This window comes from Trachurus japonicus, chromosome 23 (assembly GCF_045865225.1).
Source record: "Trachurus japonicus isolate A0001 chromosome 23, Traja_1.0".
Taxonomy (NCBI): Eukaryota; Metazoa; Chordata; class Actinopteri; order Carangiformes; family Carangidae; genus Trachurus; species Trachurus japonicus.
Window position 1 is genome coordinate 22,313,537 of NC_140929.1, and position 22,178 is coordinate 22,335,714.

At 41.3% G+C, this 22,178-nt stretch overlaps 3 protein-coding genes across 4 annotated transcripts in view; 2 read left to right on the top strand and 1 right to left on the bottom strand.

Annotated features, from left to right (window-relative positions):
- The window catches only part of LOC146962941 (protein bicaudal D homolog 1-like), a 46,657-nt gene extending 39,047 nt beyond the window's left edge, over window positions 1-7,610 (bottom strand). The window contains exon 1 of one of the 2 annotated variants that reach the window (XM_085769396.1): window positions 7,263-7,610. In XM_085769396.1, the coding sequence (XP_085625522.1) occupies window positions 7,263-7,496 (234 nt within the window). In that variant the 5' untranslated portion in view covers window positions 7,497-7,610. The remainder of the gene's footprint in view (window positions 1-7,262) is intronic. The other variant, XM_085769397.1, reaches the window with a different exon arrangement.
- The window catches only part of ldhba (lactate dehydrogenase Ba), a 194,205-nt gene that overhangs the window by 78,827 nt on the left and 93,200 nt on the right, over window positions 1-22,178 (top strand). The gene's annotated exons all lie outside the window — the stretch shown is intronic.
- On the top strand, window positions 9,708-20,172 carry strap (serine/threonine kinase receptor associated protein). Its single transcript, XM_085769405.1, has 9 exons — window positions 9,708-10,133; window positions 10,546-10,681; window positions 11,749-11,830; window positions 12,957-13,029; window positions 14,024-14,123; window positions 14,234-14,371; window positions 14,895-15,031; window positions 16,232-16,381; window positions 19,379-20,172. Exons 1-9 carry the CDS (start codon window positions 10,022-10,024, stop codon window positions 19,438-19,440), a joined length of 990 nt encoding a protein of 329 aa, XP_085625531.1. The 5' UTR covers window positions 9,708-10,021; the 3' UTR covers window positions 19,441-20,172.

Genomic DNA, 22,178 nt, shown 5'->3' on the forward strand with positions numbered 1-22,178 from the left:
TTAGATGTTTGCTAAAGGAGTATTACGTAGTGTATCTAAATGAACAAATCAATTAACACAATGCTCTTTTTACTTTTTTGAACCAAGAGGAGGTAAATAAACATCCCTCCTGCAGTGTGCCCAGTATTACAGTATTGAAACGCCCTTTCTTTCTTTCTTTACAGCTGCATTACTGTCACGTTGGTCCATTATATTCAAATGTAAGAAAGATCCAAGCACCTTCTTTCTGATAACATTATTCTTTTTCTTACTAAGTTCACTTTAAAGTGTGTAGGTGCTTTTTCTGCTTTCTATGATTCTTAAAGGACATAGTTTGCAAGAGCCACACAGCACAAGTTAACTCCCTGTAAGAAGTGCAGGCTAGACTGGGTGCTACAGTGGCTCAGTATGAAAAAGTTGGGTTAGCGTGCTATCTTCATTAGAAGAAGTGATACAAATAGAAGCCAAATGAGAGTTAACATTGGCCTCGCTTTCCACCTCTGGAGACAGCTCTTATTAAAAGATTGTGTGCAGTTTGCTGTATGTGATCTTATACGTCCTATTCATTCTCAGCATTCTGCCTTTTCATGCTCTTCTATCCTTCTCCAATCCTATTCAAAATAAGCAGCGCTATAAAAAATGTTGACAGAGGATCCTCCGACTGTGTCTAACGTGACATGTTCCTAGAAAAGATGAACCCACAGAGAACGAGAGGATATTGAGCTTCACCAGCTACACCACTGCTGATGTGCTCCTCTTTAAAAATTAATGGTCTATTACTGAGACAGTGACATGACAGAAGTTTTGAAGAAAAAAAACAAAAAACAACTGCAGTCACTATACTCTGTCGGAGAATGGAAGAATTTAAAACAGTGTAACTACATGGAAAGAGTTTCATATTCAATAAGACAATTGAGAGAAGATATTAATTGAGAGGAAAAAGTGAATGGCAGACAGTAAATTATTTTGTGAATGGCTTGAGTGTCCATGAAATAGTAATGTTCCTGTCGACCAAGCACTTCACTTCAAAAAGTATGTTACAGTGAATCATTTATAAAATAAACACTTTATATAACTTTCGACTTGCACTCAGTGGCCTTACAGTCAGCTGTGGCCCAGAGTCAGGATCTAACATGAAGAACTGATTTGTGTCCACACTGTTCAAAAAGAAAATTATTTTTGGTCTCTTAATCCTATTTTCAAAAAAGGAAACAGCTGCTTCTGAAAAAGCAGTTTAAACCGGAACATGGCAGCGTGATCAGAAGCTGCACAGCATGTTTTTTTTTATGTTAACTAGCACAACCCTAATATAACTACTGTGCAGCCCATGTGAAATCTATTTCTGTATTAAAGTCCATGAGGGGCTTATTTCTTCCACAGTCTGAACTTTCATGTATTATATAGTTAAAGGACGTGTGCCTCATGCAGATGTCCATTACACCTTGTGATGGCATTGTTGCCTAGTCTACACTTAAACTGATCAATAAATGATCAATTAATTGCACTGTCATGACATCAGCTGGATACAGATGAGTTGAACTGTCATTTACCTCAAATTTTTTTACTTGTCCAGTGCTTGGTTTATGACCAACAACCTGAGCCTCAGCTTTGTGTCTAGTGCTAAATGGCAAATGGTATGATCCTAATATCTTAAAGGGATAATTCAACATTTTGGCAAATTCGCCCATTGCCATAATCCCTATAGTTTTAGGAGTAGGTTTGTTATCTTTAATTGTCGGTGCAAGCTATTTTACGGCGGAGCAGAGGCGTGAGCTGCTCAGAGCTACGCTATGGAGGCTAATGGGATTTCTTGGTTTCCCTCATCAAACTCATCAAATACACAATCCAACAACTCCAAAACGCTCTTGTAAGTTGTGACCTGCACATTCACCACCAGACAGAGTTGTTTTTGAGGTAAATTCATGCAAAACCACTGATGCACGTTCTCGTCGGGGGCAGTTTTTCGGCAAGCAGTCCCTTTTCGGCACAACACTGGCTCTGCATTTGCCTCAAAAACAACTCCGTCTCGTAACGTTCCATTATTATCTCATAGCGTGGTGAATGTGCAGGTCACAACTTGTCCACCACTTGTCCACTTGTTTTGGAGTTGTTGAATTGTGTGTTTGATGAGTTTGATGAGGGAAACCAAGAAATTCAATTAGCCTCCATAGCTGAGCAGCTTGCGGCTCTGCTCCGCCATTCTAAAAATACCTTGCACCGACAATTAAATGTAACGAACCTACTCCTAAAACTTGAGGGATTATGGCAATCGGCCAATTTGCCAAAATGTTAAACTACCCCTTTAAAGGAGCATGGCCACCAGGTGACCAGTTAAAACAAAGTTGGCAGTGTGGACACAAATTATTTTTCAGTTTTTCTCACCTTTCTTCATGTAATGTTATCTAGCCAGTCTAGATGCAGTAGAATCTGCTTTAAAACAGTGACATTTCTCTACATCACACACACAAGAAGTCCCTGAGGCAGAAGAAGCCCAGCAGCATTTTCCTCTCAGAAACCTAATAATAAGCTAATTTAGTGAGGTATTATCCTCTCACATCAGCAAAACCATTTCCCCCCCGACAGCATGCCCTGTGACAGAGGAGATCAATATTGGTCCAATGAGCTGAAATGAGAGGTATTGAGTTAACGGGGCTGGAATGAAGACGGTGTGTTACAGATGGATGCGGCCTGTGGGGAGAGAGTTTACAGAAAGTGACGAGGTGAAAGGGGTCAGAAGCTGTTGTGCTGTGTAATGTCTCCATGTGTTAAACCAAGGTCACCTCAGTCAGGAGTTACATGATGAAGAATGTGAAGCAACAACAGCATTACTGGCCGAAAACACCAATCAGATAGACACACAGTCCCAAAACAGGCAAGTTTGAATACTTTCTAATCAAATAATATTTTTTTTCAATGCAACAAATACACATATCAGGGAAATATGCGACAATTCTCAAGAGAAGTTGACTGTTTTTCCCATTAACATCAGTACAAATGAGGTTCTAAAGTCCATTAGAAGAACTGCATGGTGCATCCCAGTTGGTTTAAATCAATACACTGACTTTGTCCTGGCATGAATAAATGAAACCACCGGCGGCCTTAAAGATTAAAGAGACTGCTTTTGAAAAACACCTGACTGGTTTAGACGCCTGGGTTTTCATTAACTGGTTCATTACGTGATGTCGATCAGTTAAAGTCAGGTGAGAGAAAACCCTGTTTGGTCTTTGCTGCTTTTCCTTTCTTTTTTTTTTGAGTAAATAGCCTAAACGGTTTAGAGAACACACCTTGAGCTCAAGGAGATCTATTTCCCCAGTTTTCTGAAATAATCAGAATTCTAATCAGTCCATTTAGAGACAAGCAACAGATAACAACCATTACTTGCAGTCATAAACAAGCCTCCTACTACTTCAACTGATAATTTGGCAGTAAAACGGAAAGAAAGCACATCTGTATCTGGGGTATTATCCATCAGTAACAGTAGAATACAACCCTCTATGGTACCATGTTGCCCTCAGGCAACAAACCAATTTTTGGCCTGTCACATCTCCACAATGCATCCCTTTTAATGATATAATACTTTAAAAAAGAGAGAAGACCATAGAGAACAAATAACAATGCTTTAATTTATCAAATGACTTTCAGGAAGCCATACTGAAACCCTTTTTTGTAGACCTTTTCAAGGGAAACAGGTTTGCCATTTTGCTCCACTAAAACGGTCTGAAAACATACAGTAACGTCCTGGCCCTTTTCATCTGGAAAAAAAAATATTTACACTAATAGATTAGTAAAGTTCAATTTTCAATAGTTCCATGCAATTTATTTACTTATTAAATAATGGAAACTTGTTCAAATGTACCTGTTGCCTGAAGGCAACAACGTACCATTATGGAATCAACATAGGAGATTATAGTAGGGTGTGTTTAAGTGTAAATATAATGTTGAAAAATGAATCATTCATCATAATTGTGTTTTAATCCTTACAATAAATTTGATTGTGGTTGCTGTAAAGCAAACTTCAGGCTAGTATGATGATGATGATGAGGAAGATGAGAGTGAGAATTGAGATGAGGATGAGGCCAGTGAAGGTGAAAGTGTATAGAGACTGGTATTTCTAGTACAGTATAAGATAGTAGGCTATTTGTGGTACAATGTTGCCTACAGGCAACAAATCCCAAAAACTTCAAAAAAGTAACAATTTATAAAAATTTCTTTAGATTATGTTTATTTAGTCTATTTTGAAACAAAAAAAAACACACATTTTTTACCCCAATGGCATCATAATGCGTAACTACCATAGAGAACACAGGACAAAGTTCAAGATCATTTTACAGATCATCTAGTTTTGTCTGTCAAATAACTTCTCTAACCTGTTTACTGTCTGATGTCCAATCTATAGTGTTTCTTGACTCATTATGACATCTAACTTGGTGAGTTCAATGTTATTATCACTGATAGGAATAATGGCTACTAAACTACCAGGTTGTAATAAACCAGCATGTCAGTAACTAAATAACAACTGCTTCAGTTGAGTTTGTTTGTTCCAGCATCACTACTCTGGTTGGTATTTACTCCCACCCTGCTGCTGTCAACAACACATCCATAGTTGAAAATGAACTGTTGACACATCATGTATATAAACTGCTGCCTGCTACCTCTTGGCCACACACACACACACACACACACACACACACACTGACCTTCAGGATGTGACTGCACAGTCAGCTTCTGAACGCACTCCAGTCTGTATTACAGCTTACAAACTACTGAATTAGTGTTGACATACATGACCCGACATGAAAAAAACAAAAAAACAAATGCTGCTTTTCTGTTGAATATTGATCAGGAAAAAAAATGAGCTGATTATAAATCAGGCATCGACTGTCTCGTTAGCTGAAATTGATTTTCAGAGTCCGAGGAGGTAAATCACCCCCTGAGACCAGAGGTGGAACAGAATACCATGCAGCTTTTTTTATTTATTTATTTTTTTTACACGAACAACATCATCAGATATTGTGCTCTATATTTAGACTGTATGTGAACGATCCCATGGTGTGGGTTCGGTCGTGAACGCAGCCCTGCAGATTCAACATTGCCTTTACTAAGAAGACTCAAGTGTCTCTACTGTGCTCTAAGTGCTCTGGGAAATACTGGTCTGAGTCATAAACTAAACACTCCACAGACATAATAAAGAGCTGATTGGAAACTACACTAATGGTTCACATGACTGTAGCAACATCAGCAACATACACACTAACAGTATGTGTTGAGATTTCATTGTCCCTTTAGTGAAATGGCTCATACTTAATGCTGCACTTGTCAATATTTTGATATAAACAACGGATCAAATGATTATTTATAATGTAAAATAAGACATACTGAAGATGTGCCCTCTACAGAGCTATTGAGCTTCTTTCAGCTGGTTCTTTTGGCCTCACAAACCCACTCTCATCAGCCTGGCTTGTAGCAGATAGCTGCATGTTTACAGGGAAAAGGACTTAACAAACCCACATGACCTGAACGTGACCTGGCCGGCAGCAGACGACAACAACAGACAAACAACAGACAGACAAAGCAGAGCAACTTAAGTCTTAAAATTGGTGGCAGTGTTGCTCCGTGTCTGCTGGATGGGTGTGCAGTGCACAAAGGCGAGTTTTGGCTAACGTGTCAACCAGCAACTTTTAAGGTGACGTAGGCTAAGTGTTGTATGGAGATTATTTAGCCAGCTGCATATCCAGTTTAACACATAAAGATAAAAACAAGCTACAGGCTGGTACTGATTCCCAGTTCCTCCAAAACCAACCAGTTCAGTGTTCTGACCACCTGGGCCCAGGTTTATTGTGTAGCAGTTAGTTCATGCAGTTCCTGTTTGAGTGCTTCATGGCATGTAGGGGAGACTGGGGACAGTTGCAACACTTTTTTACATTTTTCTCAGTTACTCAGACACTATTTGGACTAGGCTCACCAAACTTTTACAGATTAAACATACATGTGTCAGCTAATTAGTCATACCATTTAAATATGGTTACATATGATACATCAATCACAATATTAATTTGAATGGAAGAATCCAGACGTTGCAACTGACCCCAAACGTGGGGACAGTTGAAAATATGTGGCTACTTATGTCCCATAGAATAAGATATAGGCTAACTAGGCTATAGATACAAATTGCATATTTCATTAGAGGAAGTTATCTGGGGAATTATTTTTGAAATCTTATTCTCTGATGGTTTAATATAACTGGCTGTTCTCTTCATCATGAGGAATAAAATAGATATATTGTGCCCATTTTAAGCTAAAAATGTTTCATTTTATACATTTGCATTTGCATGGTGCCTCCATATTCAAATGGCAGTTGTTGCAACCGTCCCCACCCTGTCAGCCATGACAAAACATAATGTAGCTAGACACAATGACACTGACACATGCTAACCATGTCATTTGATAGTCAACAAAACAGTGATTCAAACTAGGTAGGTTCGGATTCATTCATACAAAAGATCAGAACAGTATGACAAAAATACAGCTCATGAAAAAAGCTACTACAACTTTGTCTCAGTACAAGCAGGAGCAGATGCTGAATATGTCTTTTCTATTATTGGGTAGAGGGTCTAACTGTGAATGTGCAGTGTGAGTGTCATCACTCTAGCATGTTTCTGATTGGAGAAATAAGGCTTGTTGCAACCGTCCCTTGTTGCAACTGTCCCCAGTCTCCCCTACAGTATGAATAAAGTTCAAGTTGTAATGTAATCTCATATTAGTCACAATGATGACTGGCATTTTGGGCTATAAGCTCTCTCTTACTCATTTTCACTGGACACCGAGATGTTATATCACTATACTACCTGTTACCATTCTTTATTAAAAAATAAATATGACAGCCCCAAGAACAATCACATCAGACCGCGGGGAAAACAATGTTAAACATGAAGTGATGTCATCCTGGTGTGAATTGACTTTGAATTGAGGTAGAATAAACTCAATAGAATGATAGGACACTATAAGATATTGTCCCACTGTTCTGAGCTGGGCCTCTCTGTTAGCTGTCCAGCAGGTGTATGGAGGCTTAGCACAGGTAGCCAGTGGTTAGAATTGCGCACAGAACCATATGGCAAACAACATGAATCCAGCTGCATGTGCACTAACACACTGTCATAAGTTCATATGTGTGATAATAATAATCTTATTAACGAATGACCCATCAAAGCCAGCGGTGATGACGTTAAAGGCCTTATTACTTCTTATGAGTCATTATTTTTACTTTTTCGAGTAACGAGCCATACCCCTGCTGAGCCCACCTCCTGCAGCTGCTCCAGCTCCAACCTCAGCGTCTCCTGCTCGGCCTCCAGGTCGGAGTACTGCTGCTTGAGGCTCTGGTTCTCCTCCAGGACCACCAGCCCGCACTCCGCCGCCCGGATCTTCTCGCGGTTGGCCTCCGCCAGCTCCCGGGTCAGTCGCTCCACCTCCACCCGGTACTGCTCCGCCGTGTCCCCGCATCCTGCTCCACCGGCAGCCATCGCCCCACTCCGTCCCTCCCTCTGCCCTCCTCTGAGGCGGACAGCCCCGCCGCCGGAGGGAGAAACAACCGAGGCAGACAACAAGCCCCCACCACCACCACCTCCTCCTCCTCCTCCTCCCCTCTGAGGAATCACACCGCTGCTTCAAATCTCATGTAGCAAAAAATAAAAGAACAATAAAGATCCGCGAATATCCACAAAGCGCTGTCATCATCGCCAGAGAAAGTCCTCTCCTGCCATGTGATGCTCTGAATGATGCAGCTTCTCCTCCTCATCCGCTGCCCGCATCCTCTTCCCCTCCCTCTGCTCTGTTTTTCTGCTTATTCACCGGCATCAGGACGCCATCTCTGCCCGCAGCCGTGAAGCAAGGCACACTCCCCGGCGCTCTCTGTCATCCTGCTGCAGGCAGGCAGGCAGGCAGGCAGGCTCGCACCACACCACAGCTCCGTCTCGCGTAATCTAATAGCTGCAGAATATCAGGAGGCGGATGCGCCCTCTGGAGATCATGGCACTCATCACCACGCACAAGTTTCTCCTCCCGTTTTACGCACTGTTTTCTTTTCAGGTGTCATGTAGTCTATTAGTTTTACATGTTAAATTTTTAATTGATAAATACCAGATGTGAAATGACTAAAGCCCAAACTGCTGGACTCTGGACTCATAGAAATGAAGGTGCAACAAAAAGTAATGCAATTTTTTTTAAATTATTGCGCAATCGGTGTTAAATTTAATCGGTGCACAAAAAAAACTGCATGAACGGAGTTTTATCTTGTGGATGATTATAAAGGTGAGGGGAAACGGTATTCTATAGGTAGTTGTAGTAGTAGTTTATTTGTCCCCGTAGGGAAATTGAGTTGCAGCAGATCACACTCTTGACATTTCATCTAAAAAACAACAACAACAACACAGATAAAAACAGCACAGTACAACTTTCACACAGATTAACACTCATCATTAACACTCATCATCAGTGAGTCAGTTTTATGTTTATCTCAGCCTTAACCTGGTCAGACCAGCTGAGCAGGCTATGAGCTGACCAACACTAACAGTGACTATCGATTATTATTAAGGGATTTAATGGCCTGGGGCACAAAAGAAAATTTTGCTCTGTTTTTAGTAAACAGAGGGGGGCGATATCGTCGCCCGGATGGAAGAGGGTTAAATAATTATTCCTGGGACCAGGGCCATTAGGGGAGAAAGGTGAGGATAATTCTAGGGGGCCCAGCACAGTAGGGCCCACAAAATATCCGAGTATGACTGAATTATTCTGCTTAGACCCTGACTAATACTCATAGTAATGCTGTATTAACATCAAACCAAAGTAGGCTAAATAAAAAATGATAATACATAGTAAGAAAAAAAGTGGAAAAGTCAGGGGGCCACTTTAGTATTCTTTCAGGGGGTCCAGAATTCCTAGCAACGGCCCTGCCTGGGACACCTGCCTGATAGCATTGTGTCAGTTGTTTATCACTTCTTCTTCTTCCATTCTCAATGTCAACCTGCATCTTTTTCACAGTCCGTTTCAGCTGTAAAACATAAAATGTCCAGTTTCTCCTGGAAAGATCAATGGCAACAGCCAAGCATGGGGCAGGCCTCCTGTGTATAAACAGATTCAGTATTTTGTTAGAAAAACTGTTCAAGTCACACTAATGTGACAAAGTAAAATAAAAAATAAAAAGCACTTGGGTGCAATTTAGTTGCAACATCTGACTTCTCTTCAAATGCAAAAGAAGTTGTTAAATGGCATAAATAAGGTAGAGGTCCTACACGCTGAGCTAAAATCCATTTATTTTCGTGCAAATCAAAGATGATCTATCAGTATCAAACATATCATGTAGGGGGCAGAATTACCCTGGAAATAACCTGGTGACGCGCATGAGAGTGTCACCGTCGAGCCTTCAAAATAAAAGCAAAACACATGTACACACGTTTTGAACAAACTAAAATATCGTGATTTTGTCGTAAAATAGAATGCAATAAGCTGCTAACCTATCGTGTGGAAGCATAAGTTTTACAGTTTCATAATGTTATTTATTTATTTATGAGGTTAGTTTGTTGGTTCGTTGGTAAGTTAATATTGAACATCGTTTTTTTCAGTCAGTCAGTCAGCAGCAGTCAGGTTGTAGAAGTGATGCTTTTATTGTGAAACGTCACACCGGAAGAATGACTCCTGTTGTGGCTAGCGGAACACCGGCTATATCACTCTGCGGTGATTGCGCCGCGTTGCACGTTGCTAGTTAGTTGCAATGTTGTAGCTATTAGCACGAGAGCCATTCCTTAGCTGGGAGGGAGCCATTCTGCCATTCTGTTTCACAAACCCAGGTTTTTCATTTCTCACAGGCCACTCAGCAGCCACACACCGGCCAACGGAAACTACCCAACAAAACCCCCGCTCACTCAGCCTGCTGTCTTGTCTTTCTCCTAGCCCGCTAGCCTAACCCAGCTAGCTAAGTAGCCGGCTAACCGCTAGCGCCCCACCGTCTCCTCCCTTCACTACTAACGTTGTCCGACCCGGCGTGAAGACCATGGCGATGAGACAGACTCCACTCACCTGCTCGGGTCACACCCGGCCGGTGGTTGACCTGGCCTTCAGTGGGATCACTCCATATGGATACTTTCTAATCAGTGCCTGTAAAGGTAAGTTAGGAAACAAAAGGTTTTTTTAATCAAGATGTGGGACAGGATTTGACCGTTTATAACGTTGGACATTCGAACGTTACTCAGACGTTAACGTTACTCCCTGCTCACTTTGGCTGTTTTATCAACACCCGAGTACTTACATTGGTCTTTAAAACCACACAAATTAAAATATGTTGATATGGTTTGGCCCATGGTTACAGTGCTAAATCAGTCGTTGCCAGAGTAAAGGCAGTCTGTGGCTTGTCAGTCACCTGTTGACAGCTGCATCCACAGCTTTTGCCGCCGCTGTCATCTGCTGCTACTGTGTGTGTGTGTGTGTGTGTGTGTGTGTGTGTGTGTGTGTGTGTGTGTCCAGATCCAGACTAGAAGATGTAACACTTGTGTCCTCTTTGGTCTCTTTCTCTGTCAGATGGCAAGCCCATGTTGCGCCAGGGAGACACAGGGGACTGGATCGGAACGTTTCTGGGTCACAAAGGCGCTGTCTGGGGAGCCACTTTGAACACAGACGCCACCAAAGCAGCCACGGCCGCCGCTGACTTCACAGCGTGAGTAGTGTGGTCCAGCTATGAGGGACTGACAGACCCTTTGACCCACACGTGAATATCCAGAGACGAGTCTCAAATAACCCATCCACCCTGAATGCATCTCATTATCTTAACCTGTGTTAACTTCTATCCATACTAAGATAGATTGTCAGCATGGAAAAAAACACTCAGTAATCTGATTTCACTGCAAAACCCACTATAATCATGATTTAATGTACACAGCGCTACTTGCTTACATTTGCATACTATATATGCAGTTAATTTTAATAAGAATTAATTGGCGATTGATTATTCTTCCATGAATGTGAGTGTAAATGTCCGAGGTCCGCATCATGAAGCCACATATGTAGGTTTATTAGCCATTTTCTGTGCCAGCTTCAGATCTTCTGGTGTAAGATGGTTCAAGATTATCTGGAGTCAGTGAGTCACCATGGCAACACAGACTGCATGGTAATCTGCTCGACAGCGGGTTAATTTCAGAACAACCATCCATCCATCCATTGGCTTATCCGTTGGCTGGTGAAGCCAGTCTCGGCTGACACAGGGCGAGTCTGTCCCAAGGCAAATGTATAGAGATTTAGAGTGTCAAACATTACATCAATAGTTTTTAAATATTGGTTTGAAAATGAATGTTTATCTTCAATGGCTCAATGTGCATCATCAGCACCACACCCACTGCTCACTAAGCAACACTCAGCTGTTGCTCAACAGATGGGCCAATGTTGGCGAATCATAGATGGTTGTTTTCCTGTTTCCATTTGCGTACTTTCTAGCCTGAATACATAGATTGATACCTTCAATTTTCTTTTTTAGATGTCCAATATATAGCTATATTTTGTGATCAACTCTTTTATTTCATTTCTTTTGGTTTAGAGATAACAGAGCAGTCCATACAATATGACATCAACAAAAAACAAAAAATAAAACCCCCAAACAAACAAAAAAAGGGAAGAAAAATAAACTTTGATCTCTGATGTCCAATATATTGTGCGTAAAGATGGATATTATTGAATCAGTGTGGCTACATGTACTATTGTCAGTTAAAACATGACCTCTGTGCTTTTCAGAAAGGTGTGGGATGCAGTGAGTGGAGACGAGGTCCTCACACTGGCACACAAACACATCGTCAAGACTGTCAACTTCACTAAGGTGAGTGCTCATCCCGGATGTTGGTGAACTGTTCACAAGAAGACATCGGTAAATATGATGGGTTCTGCTGCTTTTCTGTGACTGTGCAGAGGCAGACACTGCAACTCGACAAGAATAATAGCACAGGTACCTTGGATGTAGATTACACCTTGGTTGCATATTAAAGGGATAGTAGCATTTTTTTCAAGTGGGGTTGTATGATCTACAAATAGCCCCTAAGTACTTTAATTGCAGTAGAAGACTTTCTGCACTCCTCCCGTTAGCAACGGCAGCCCATAGCCCTGCCCAGAGATTTACAACATACAGTGTTGTGAACAGACCCAAAGAAACGGCCTGTTTTCGCGGCCTAAAAGAGGTTTTACCTGAAAAAAAAATACACAGTTCCATTGTTTCCTTTAATATAATTTTTTCCAGCCCTTCAACGTGCAGGAAAACGCAGTTTTTATTTGGACCTAACCAACTGCTGATCGGCGGGCGATAACCCTGGGCGGAGGGATACGTGGGTTGGTTAGCTCCAAATAAAAACTGCGAATAATGGAACTGTGTATTTTTTTTTCAGGTAAAACCTCTTTTAGGCCGCGAAAATAGGCAGTTTCTTTGGGTCTGTTCACAACACTGTATATTGTGAATCTCTGGGCAGGGCTATGGGCTGGCGTTGCTAACGGGAGGAGTGCAGAGAGTCTTCTACTGCATTTAAAGTACTTAGGGGCTATTTGTAGATCATACAACACCACTTTAAAAAAAATGCTACTATCCCTTTAATGACAGCAAGAAACCAAAGGGGAATAAATATCTCATTTACCTTTTTATCTGCTGTCTATGTTTGGCTGACACATTTCCTCCTTCGCTTCCTGCAAAAGCCCTTCCACTCACACGCTCAGAGCAAAGACAAATTGACAATTCATTACATTAAGTGCAGTAAAAGTTTTATGTAAGTGTTATAAATCCTCTAAAACCTAAGAATAGACGTTTACGCTTAACAGCTGAATGTCAGGACAAAATATCAAGTGTGTTGCACCTAGTGCATGAGTTACATGTTGTGGTCATTGTGTCTCAAGTACTAGTATTTGGGTGTAAGCAATTCTATATTATATTATAATAATATTCTTGTGCTTCTCTTCTTTAGGACAGCAACTGTCTGCTCACTGGAGGAAATGATAAGCTGCTGCGTATCTATGATCTCAGCAACCCTGAAGCAGGTGAGTGAATGTGTCGAAGAGGGAAATCCCTTATTTAAAGGGATAGTTAAACATTTTGGCAAATTGTCCCGTTGTCATAATCCCTATAGTTTTAGGAGTAGGTTCGTCACCTTTAATTGTCGGTGCAAGCTATTTTTAGAACGGCGGAGCAGAGCCGTGAGCTGCTCAGAGCTACGCTACGGAGGCTAATGGGATTTCTTGGTTTCCCTCATCAAACTCATCAAATACACAATCCAACAACTCCAAAACGCTCTGGTGGACAAGTTGTGACCTGCACATTCACCACGCTATGAGATAATAACGGAACGTTACGAGACAGAGTTGTTTTTGAGGCAAATGCAGAGACTGCCACCGACGGGAATGCAAATCAGCGGTTTTGCATGAATTTACCTCTAAAACAACAATGGCTCGTAACGTTCTGTTATTATTTCATAGCGTGGTGAATGTGCAGGTCACAACTTGTCCACCAGAGCGTTTTGGAGTTGTTGGATTGTGTATTTGATGAGTTTGATGAGGGAAAGCAAGAAATCCCATTAGCCTCCGTAGCGTAGCTCTGAGCAGCTCGCGGCTCTGCTCCGCCGTTCTAAAATAAGCTTGCACCAACAATTAAAGATAACAAACCTACTCCTAAAACTATAGGGATTATGGCAATAGGCCAGTTTGCCAAAATGTTGAACTGTCCCTTTAAACATGTATATAGCTAAATGGAAATTTTGATGGGTTTCTTTATCAATTCTTTTTTTTCCTAAATTTTGCCCTTGTCTGTACAGCGCTGCCCTCTGCTGGAGACAGCTAACATTTAAATTGCATATAAGAGTTGAGACACACCTGGATTAATCAGTTTGTCCAATAATGTAAGACAGGAAATAAAGGAGCTGCCTTAACTTCAGGAAGTAGTGGAGCTGTGCATAGAGCCCATAGACGCAAACCTCTCTGAAGTATGTTTCAAATGAGCTTTCTGCACTGTTGACTGTTGAATCTTTGTGTCCTCCAGCACCACAGGAGATCGCAGGTCACACCTCAGCCATCAAGAAAGCTCTGTGGTGTAATAACGACAAGCAGATCCTCTCCGCTGCAGACGACAAAACCATACGGTGAGCGAAGTGGCTTTGTGCTGTGCGTTATAGCAGATCTCTGCAAATCTGGCAACACACCGGAGATCTTTTGGATGCTACAGCCTGTGTGTGTGTCTGTGTGTGTCCAGGCTTTGGGACAGGAGCTCCATGGAGGAGGTGAAACAGCTGACATTTGACACAGCTGTGAGCAGCATGGAGTACATGGAAGATGGAGAGATTCTTGTGATCACGTATGGAAAGACGATCGGCTTCTACAATGCTCTGAGGTATACATCTGAATGAAGCATGTCTACGCTGGAAACGATGTCCATAGCCATGAGAATAAAATGTGACTTTGTTAGCTCCATATTATTGAGTTATACTGGGACATTAACCTTTTGCAGCTCTCTATTCTTGTAGTTGGGCTGCAAAATGTGTATTATCAGATATGACAGCTCCTTTTTGTCACATTTATCTTTCTGTTACAATTTATGTTCTGTTTCAGTACAGTTATATAAATGAAACAGATGTTGTCATAGAGAAACTTACTGGTATCAAGTGGCCACACCTTTTCCTCATGGGCAGCTATTGTGAATATACATAATTGCATTTTTTGTCATTGTGGCCATCAAGGCATTTATGGCGCAGCTACAGAGTCCAAGACAAATTTCCCTGAAAGGGACAATAAAGTTTATCGTATCGTATAAAATATATTTCATAAAAGCGTATTTCATTGAACAAGATGCTCAAATAATTCCTTGTGACTTTGTAAATCTTCTGACAATGTTATTATTTGTTCACATTTCCAAGCCTGGATCTGATCAAGACTGTGGACGCTCCAGCAACCATCAACTCCGCCTCCCTCCACCCAGACAAAGACTTCTTTGTCGCTGGCGGAGAAGACTTCAAGCTCTACAAATTTGAATATAGCTCTAAGGACGAGCTGGGTGAGGAGCAGAGATATAAACTTCTTCTCAGTGATTGTGTTGGGTTTCCTCCAGTCCCAGTCATTTGGATCACAGTAGATTATCTGAGGCAGGTTTCTTTCTCTATAAAACACAGCAGGACATCCTGTTGTAGAAGATTTGCTTTTGTAAGGATACAATGTGCTTGCTGGCTAGAATGACTGATGAGGGTCTTATCCTGAAATGATATACGAGATTATTTCCTTTTAGTGCAACCTTATAAAGCTGTTAGGTGCTAAGTAACTGCAGTGAACTTGGTTTGATCAGCGACTTCAGCACTGTGAATGAATGACTTGCTTTCAGAGTGTTAGGGTGTTTTTTCCCTTAAAACAGGCATAAAGCAAGTTCAATACACAATACACAAAATCCAGATCCTCAAAAGTTTTACAGTTGATTTCTGGGCGGATTATATGGTCCATTTAAAAGAATAGTTCACCCAAAATTCAAATTTCACAAGACTACATGTCACTTTGAGATCCGAATCATTTTTGTGTTTTAGTTTTGAAATAGGCGTTAAAGGGATAGTTCACTCAAAATTTAAATTTCACTCATTATCTACTCACCCTCATGTCGAGTTAGGGCTGAGAGAAGTTTCAGAGTTATCCGTGGCTTCTCTGAGTTACAGGGGGTCTCGGCGTAGCAGTGCATGTCCATATAACGGTTGCAAATCGATACCAACTAGGGGTGGGAGAAAAAATCGATTCACATAAATATTGCAATATCTTTTTTGACGATTTTTAAATCGATATTTTTTTTTCAAAAATCTTTTTTTTTTGTTTTTTTTTTTAGATATTGTGCAATGTGCATTTGTTAGCCTTTTTTACATACAGAGAGTACAGGTTTTGAAAAGGGTTTAAGTTCACTTTATAATGGAGTATGTTAATTTAGGCTCCTACAGTATTTGTGTGCAGTGTGTTAAAAATGTTAAAAATGCAGACTAAAAATCGAGAGAATCTGTCTTCGTAACAAAAAGACACACCAAAAAACATCCAAATACCTCCATGCTCCTGGTATGTAATGTCCGTCTTGTATTGAAGCCCCGAAATGCGAAAAATGCGGATCTCAAAGTGACATGTAGTCTTGTGTCTCTGTTGTTAAGAGAGAATAAAGAACAACAGAAAATGTTAAAGTCAGATCTTTAACTATGCCTTCCCACTGTGTTGCTGCCACTCCCACCTGCAGAGTCCTATAAGGGTCACTTTGGTCCGGTGCACTGTGTACGCTTCAGTCCAGATGGTGAGCTGTACGCCAGCGGCTCCGAAGACGGCACCCTCCGACTGTGGCAGACGGCGGTGGGGAAAACCTACGGCTTGTGGAAATGTGTCCTTCCAGGTAATACACCATCTTAAAGCAGTGATTTATACATCCACTGCTGGTCGCAGAGTCAGGAATAGAGACTGAAAACACTGCAGTTGCTTCCGATTTACTCCCAAATGAAGTTGCAAAAATATTGATATTGATACTGTAAGTAGAAAGAGACGTGCAGAGACACTGAATCTGGGCTCTGTGACCTTGTGCTTCCTTTTCTCTGGGAATACAAAGTCAAGTTAAAAGATTAATCAGGATCTCAGTATCTGATTGCACCTGTTTTTAGTGGGTGTTTTGGCGCTTTTCCACTACACAGTCACGGCACGGCACGGTAAAGGTGCTTTTCCACTACAGCTGAGTTCTTCTAGTACCTCCTCAGTGGGGGCGGGGTTGTCGCAGAGGCGATCGCAGGGCCGCATTGTCCGTCTTTCTATTTTTTCGATCCTCTCGTCAGTTCCAAACTCACTCGTCTGCACCTCGATTACGGACCACAGTGTGATTTTCCACACAGCAACATTTAACTCAGGTGAAGGAATAACAACAGCCTTGATACAGATCAGCGGTCGCTGTTGCCACGAGACAGTTATTTTTGAGGCAAATGCAGAGACTGCTTGCCGAAAAACTGCCACAGACGGGAGGCAAATCAGCGGTTTTGCATGAATTTGCCTCTAAAACAACAATGGCTCAAAAACAACATTCCGTTATTATCTCATAGCGTGGTGAATGTGCAGGTCACAACTTGTCCACCAGAGCGTTTTGGAGTTGTTGGATTGTGTATTTGATGAGGGAAACCAATAAATTCCATTAGCCTCTGTAGCATAGCTCTGAGGAGCTTGTGGCTCTGCTCCGCCGTTCTAAAAATAGCTTGCACCAACAATTAAAGGTAACGAACCTACTCCTAAAACTATAGGGATTATGGCAATTGGCCAATTTGTCAAAATGTTGAACTGTCCCTTTAAACATGTATATAGCTAAATGGAAATTTTGATGGGTCCACACAGCAACATTTAACTCAGGTGAAGGAATAACAAGGCAGTCGGCTGACGTCACATTTTAGTATCGCTTCGGCTCGCTTGTAACCAGGGCCGAGGAGGTAGGGCTAGTGGAAAGCAAAAAAAGCGGGCCGGGCCGTACCGTGCTAGTGGAAAAGCGCCATTTGTGTGGCAATTTCAACTTTGTTTCATTACGGAGATATTAAAGTTGTTACTAGAGAGACTTGTTATTCCACCTGTCTAAGGTTTGGGCATTTGCCAGAGATAGATTTTAAATCAAAGTCAATGCCAAAAAACCCTGACTTGTTTGGATCCTAAACTTCACATAACTTAATAGTACCTTAAAGGGATAGTTCAACATTTTGGCAAATTGGCCCATTCCCATAATCCCTATAGTCTTAGGAGTAGATTCATTACCTTTAAAGCAGATATCATCGGCACGGCCGTTTCGGCTAATGCTGTGTTCAAGGCAGGCTTTTGAAACCGTAAGTTACAGCTTCAAGTCACAACTACGACTTGGTAGCGTTCCAGGTAACCCGTAGCTCGTGTTTTTACCGTCCTGTTGTCTGTGAAAGTTCCCTATAACGGCCACTCGTAACTTCCGACCCGTGAACTCGTACCAGATCGAACTGGTATGACTTCACAGGAAGGAAAAACACAAAGTACGAGTTTCCTTGAACGCACCATGAGTTAGCAGCCCCCGCCCTTGTCAGGCATCAATTGGTCCTCGTGCTACGTCACCACATTCACGCGCATCCCTTGGCTGCACACACAGCCCTTCATGCCGTTCTCTCCCCTCATTGGATAACACTTGTATCCCACAAGGAAAATTTTCTCCTCGGGTTACAGCAGAGCAGAGTGACGGAGAGACTCGTGTTTAGGCTGAAATACTTCATGTAAGTGATTGCTGACGGAAAATAGGACTATTTAGGACTTAGATTAACAAAAACATTCCACTGATATCTGCTTTAATTGTCGGTGCAAGCTGTTTTTAGAATGGCGGAGCAGAGCCGCGTGGTGAATGTGCAGGTCACATCTTGTCTGCGAGAGCATGTTGGAGTTGTTGGATTGTGTATTTGATGAGTTTGATGAGGGGAAATGACATAGAAGACAGAGGAGGTATAGTATTGTTGAAATTGCACATTATTTTTCAGGTTATTCATAATGTTTTATAAAAGTATAGTTCATTAAAGCAGAAGTAAGTGATATATTTGTGTTAATATAAGTCTTAAATAGTTGTATCTTCCGACAGCAATCACTTACATAGAGTGTTTGGTCTGAAACACGGGTCTCTCAGTCCCTCTGCTCTGCTCCGAGCCGAGGAGAAAACATTTATCGTATCCTACAGTTTTTATCCAATGAGGAGAGAGAACGGCATGCAGGGCTGTGTGTGCAGCCAAGGGACGCCGTGAATGTGGCGACGTAGGGACAAGGAATGTTATGGTGCATTCAAGGAAACTCGTAGACTCGTGTTTTTCCGACCTGTGAAGTTGTATCAGTTCGATCTGGTACGAGTTCACGGGTCAGAAGTTACGAGTGGCCGTTATAGTGACTTTCACAGGTAAAACAGGTCGGAAAAACACGAGTGGGTTGCCTGGAACGCTACAAAGTCGTAAGTTGTGACTTGAAGCTGTAATTTACGATTTCAAAAGCCTGCCTCGAACGCAGCATTAGCGAAAACGACCGGATCGCTTACTTCTGCTTTAACTGTAAACATCTTGATAATGTACTTTTGCACTAAAACAAAGGGAAACATTTTGATCTCATTATTTATGGGATGTTATGCTATTATTTTACTGGTTCACTTTAAATCAACTTGCGCTATATGTGGCCCTTGAACTAAAATGAGTTTGACAACCCTGGCCTAGATGTTGTGAATAAAGTTGATCAGCTGTTCATGACCTCCAAACACAGCCCTGAGTTTTGTGTGTCAGCAGTGTCGTGGCATATTGTTGTATAAGTTTTTATTATTGTTATATTACTTATGTATTATGTTTTTAATGTTTCCTCTTTCTGTCTTGCTCCTCAGAGGACCTGGGGGCAGAGAACTCTGAGCAGCTGTACACCGCGCCCCCTGAGATCAAAGCCTGAGGAGAAAGCAGCGCTGTCTGGAAACAGGATGAGAAGCAGAAGAAGGAAAGGAGACGAGTGGAGAGGTGTTCCAGTGAGTTCTATCAGGCCCCAGCAAGGAGCAGAGTCCAGAGCATCTCCATCCATCAGGAACTGATGTGGATATTATGACGGCCCCCGGCCAGTCATAGACCAACCATCTCTCTCTCTCGCACACAAACACACACATACACACACACATTTTATGCAGTCAAATGGATTTGAATGGGTGGGAGAGTAAAGCAGTAGAGCTGTGAATGTCTGTTGCTCATCGCTGCCTGCTTTCTCTCCGATCAGCCCAGTTCCGTCTGTCTGTTTAAACTCATTTTAACCCTCGAATCCTGAATCCCGCGAACACATGATGCTCAGATCGGTTTTGGTTTTGGAATTAAAAGAAATGAATTAATGGGCTGGACCAAGGCTTTTACTTTTCAGAACATGGTTAAGAATACTGGAGGTCGTTGCACAGTTTGTGCTAAAGTTAAGACGCTTTCGTTTCTTCAGAAACCTTGCTTATTATTAGCTGCTGTTATACTGGTTGCCTACATAAAGTTATGTGTCCAAATAAAAGAAAATATTGTTTTGCGACAAAGTGGAAAAGGGAAGAAAAGTCGTTGTTTGTTTTTTTTCCATTTTGGGTTCTGTCTACATTTGTGTCCAGTGATTGAATAAACAGATGCATTACAGTTTTATTTGTAAGTAATGCGAAAAGAATACCTGGGTTTTCTGTTTGTTTTTTTGTCTTATAGGCTGTGAAGCTATTTCACAGGCATCTCTCCTCTATGCACACACTCACCACACATACACACACACACACAACAAATACACTCGCATACAAACGGACAAACATGGACATACTTTACCACACACACACTAGCTCTAGCTCTCTCTCTGTGTCTCAATCAACTTCAGTCCTTATCAAAACTACTAAATATTGTTTTTTGTTTGTTTGTTTTTTTAGAATTTTATTATTTTTATTGACAATTTCATAAAGGGTGTAACTGATTAAAAAAAGAAAGAAAAAAAGACACCAAATGACAGATTTTCAATATAATAAATTATCAGAGACCGGAGATTTTTCACATGTTATCACAGTCTTGGATATGAAAAAAATTAAATTATTTAAAAAAATATTTTTGATGCATTGTTAGTTTTTGTGTAGTTTCAGATTTAAACTTTTACACCCCAGTGGACGTTTTTGCCCCATAGACTGCCATTATAAAAGCTTACTGCCATAACAAGATATGATCGTGCATTCTGCAATGTCGGTGCTCCCCCTCTTTGGAAAGAAGTACAATTAATCAACTACTGTCATCAGAGGACGTCATTTACCTGTTATCCAGGCCCATGAAAAGAAAGCCTATATTTATGATGCGAAGCTAGTTCAGGCAGACAACTCAAGCCACGCCCATCCTGATCAGCTGATCAGTCACATGCTCTCCACGCCCAGATAGGGCGGGTTACATTAATGGCCCAACTGATTAATCCAGGTGTGTCTGGCCATTGTGACTACTCAGACACACCTGGATTAATCAGTTTGTCCAATTATATAAAGGAGGAAGTAGTGGAGCTGTGCATAGAGCCCATTGTGTTGACTTTGATAGGTAAGTTTGATTTTGTTGTTATTTTGCCAGAGATAATCAAACACGGTAAAGAAAGAAGTTCATCTCTGTGTTATCTCAAGGAAATTTTAAATCGAATGCAACTGGACTTAGTTATTTGTCTGGGAAGACGTTTCACCTCTCATCCAAGAGGCTTCATCAGTTCATTTGAGACCCAGGTATTTAACTTCTGTGAGGGCGTTCACAGGACCGATGATGTCACTATGGAGAATGCTGCTTTCTGACACCAGCCGTGTGTATTATGTGCCATTATACAGTGTAGTATAATCTGATGACATGAAGGATAATGTGTGATGCCTTACACATAACACACTTTCCTCTTGTTTTACCCCATAGATTTCAATGGTGTCACCAGGCATGGCTTCATGTGATTACACAATGAACACACTATGTTATGCTGACAGGTATTTGGCTAATGAGGTTTATCAGTCCAATTTCCTTTTCTCTTTTGTTAATAAAAATATAAAGATGATGGAAGGTAAAGCTCAAAGCATTTTCCTTCTTGCAGAGTGAAAGAACTCAATGGCAACTCCAAAACTGGCAGAGCAGCCAAGGCACAAGAGCCAATGAGCTCATCAGATGAGGTTAGCTTGTACAAGATGAGTACAAAACTTATAAATATTGATGCACAATTTGCTAAAATGAATGCCGTTTAATGTTTGCTGTAGGAATCTGTTGTGGATACCAGTGCTATATCCCAGGTGGCAGATCTGGAGAAGATTTATGCACGGTTCCAGGTAGTTATTTGATCTGCCACAGACCCTTATCTAAAAGTGACTTTGCAAATCCTTATCCTGTTTTATCACTGTTGTTTCTCAGAGGGCAAATGGACTTTTCAAGGCGATGGCACAAACCTCATATTACATTGAGGAAGGACTTCATGACCTGGTGGAACATTTACGGAAGCTATTGGGTTCGTTCAGATCACACTGCTTGATTATTTTGTTTAATTCTTGAGTTTTTGAGTTTTGCATGAGGAAAAGGTTTCCATAAAATGTTATGCTAAAACAACTGTGTTCTTACTTGACATTCACTACATGGTAGTGTGAGATTAGTGAAAGATATTTTCAAATGGTAAATTAGCAAATCTCTGAAGGA

Excerpts from the sequence above, each read along its gene's own strand:
- strap (XM_085769405.1), top strand. The coding sequence starts at position 10,022 with ATGGCGATGAGACAGACTCCACTCACCTGCTCGGGTCACACCCGGCCG. Across the intron at positions 14,372-14,894 it reads GGCTTCTACAATGCTCTGAG|CCTGGATCTGATCAAGACTG; the intron begins GTATACATCTGA and ends CACATTTCCAAG. Across the intron at positions 15,032-16,231 it reads TAGCTCTAAGGACGAGCTGG|AGTCCTATAAGGGTCACTTT; the intron begins GTGAGGAGCAGA and ends TCCCACCTGCAG.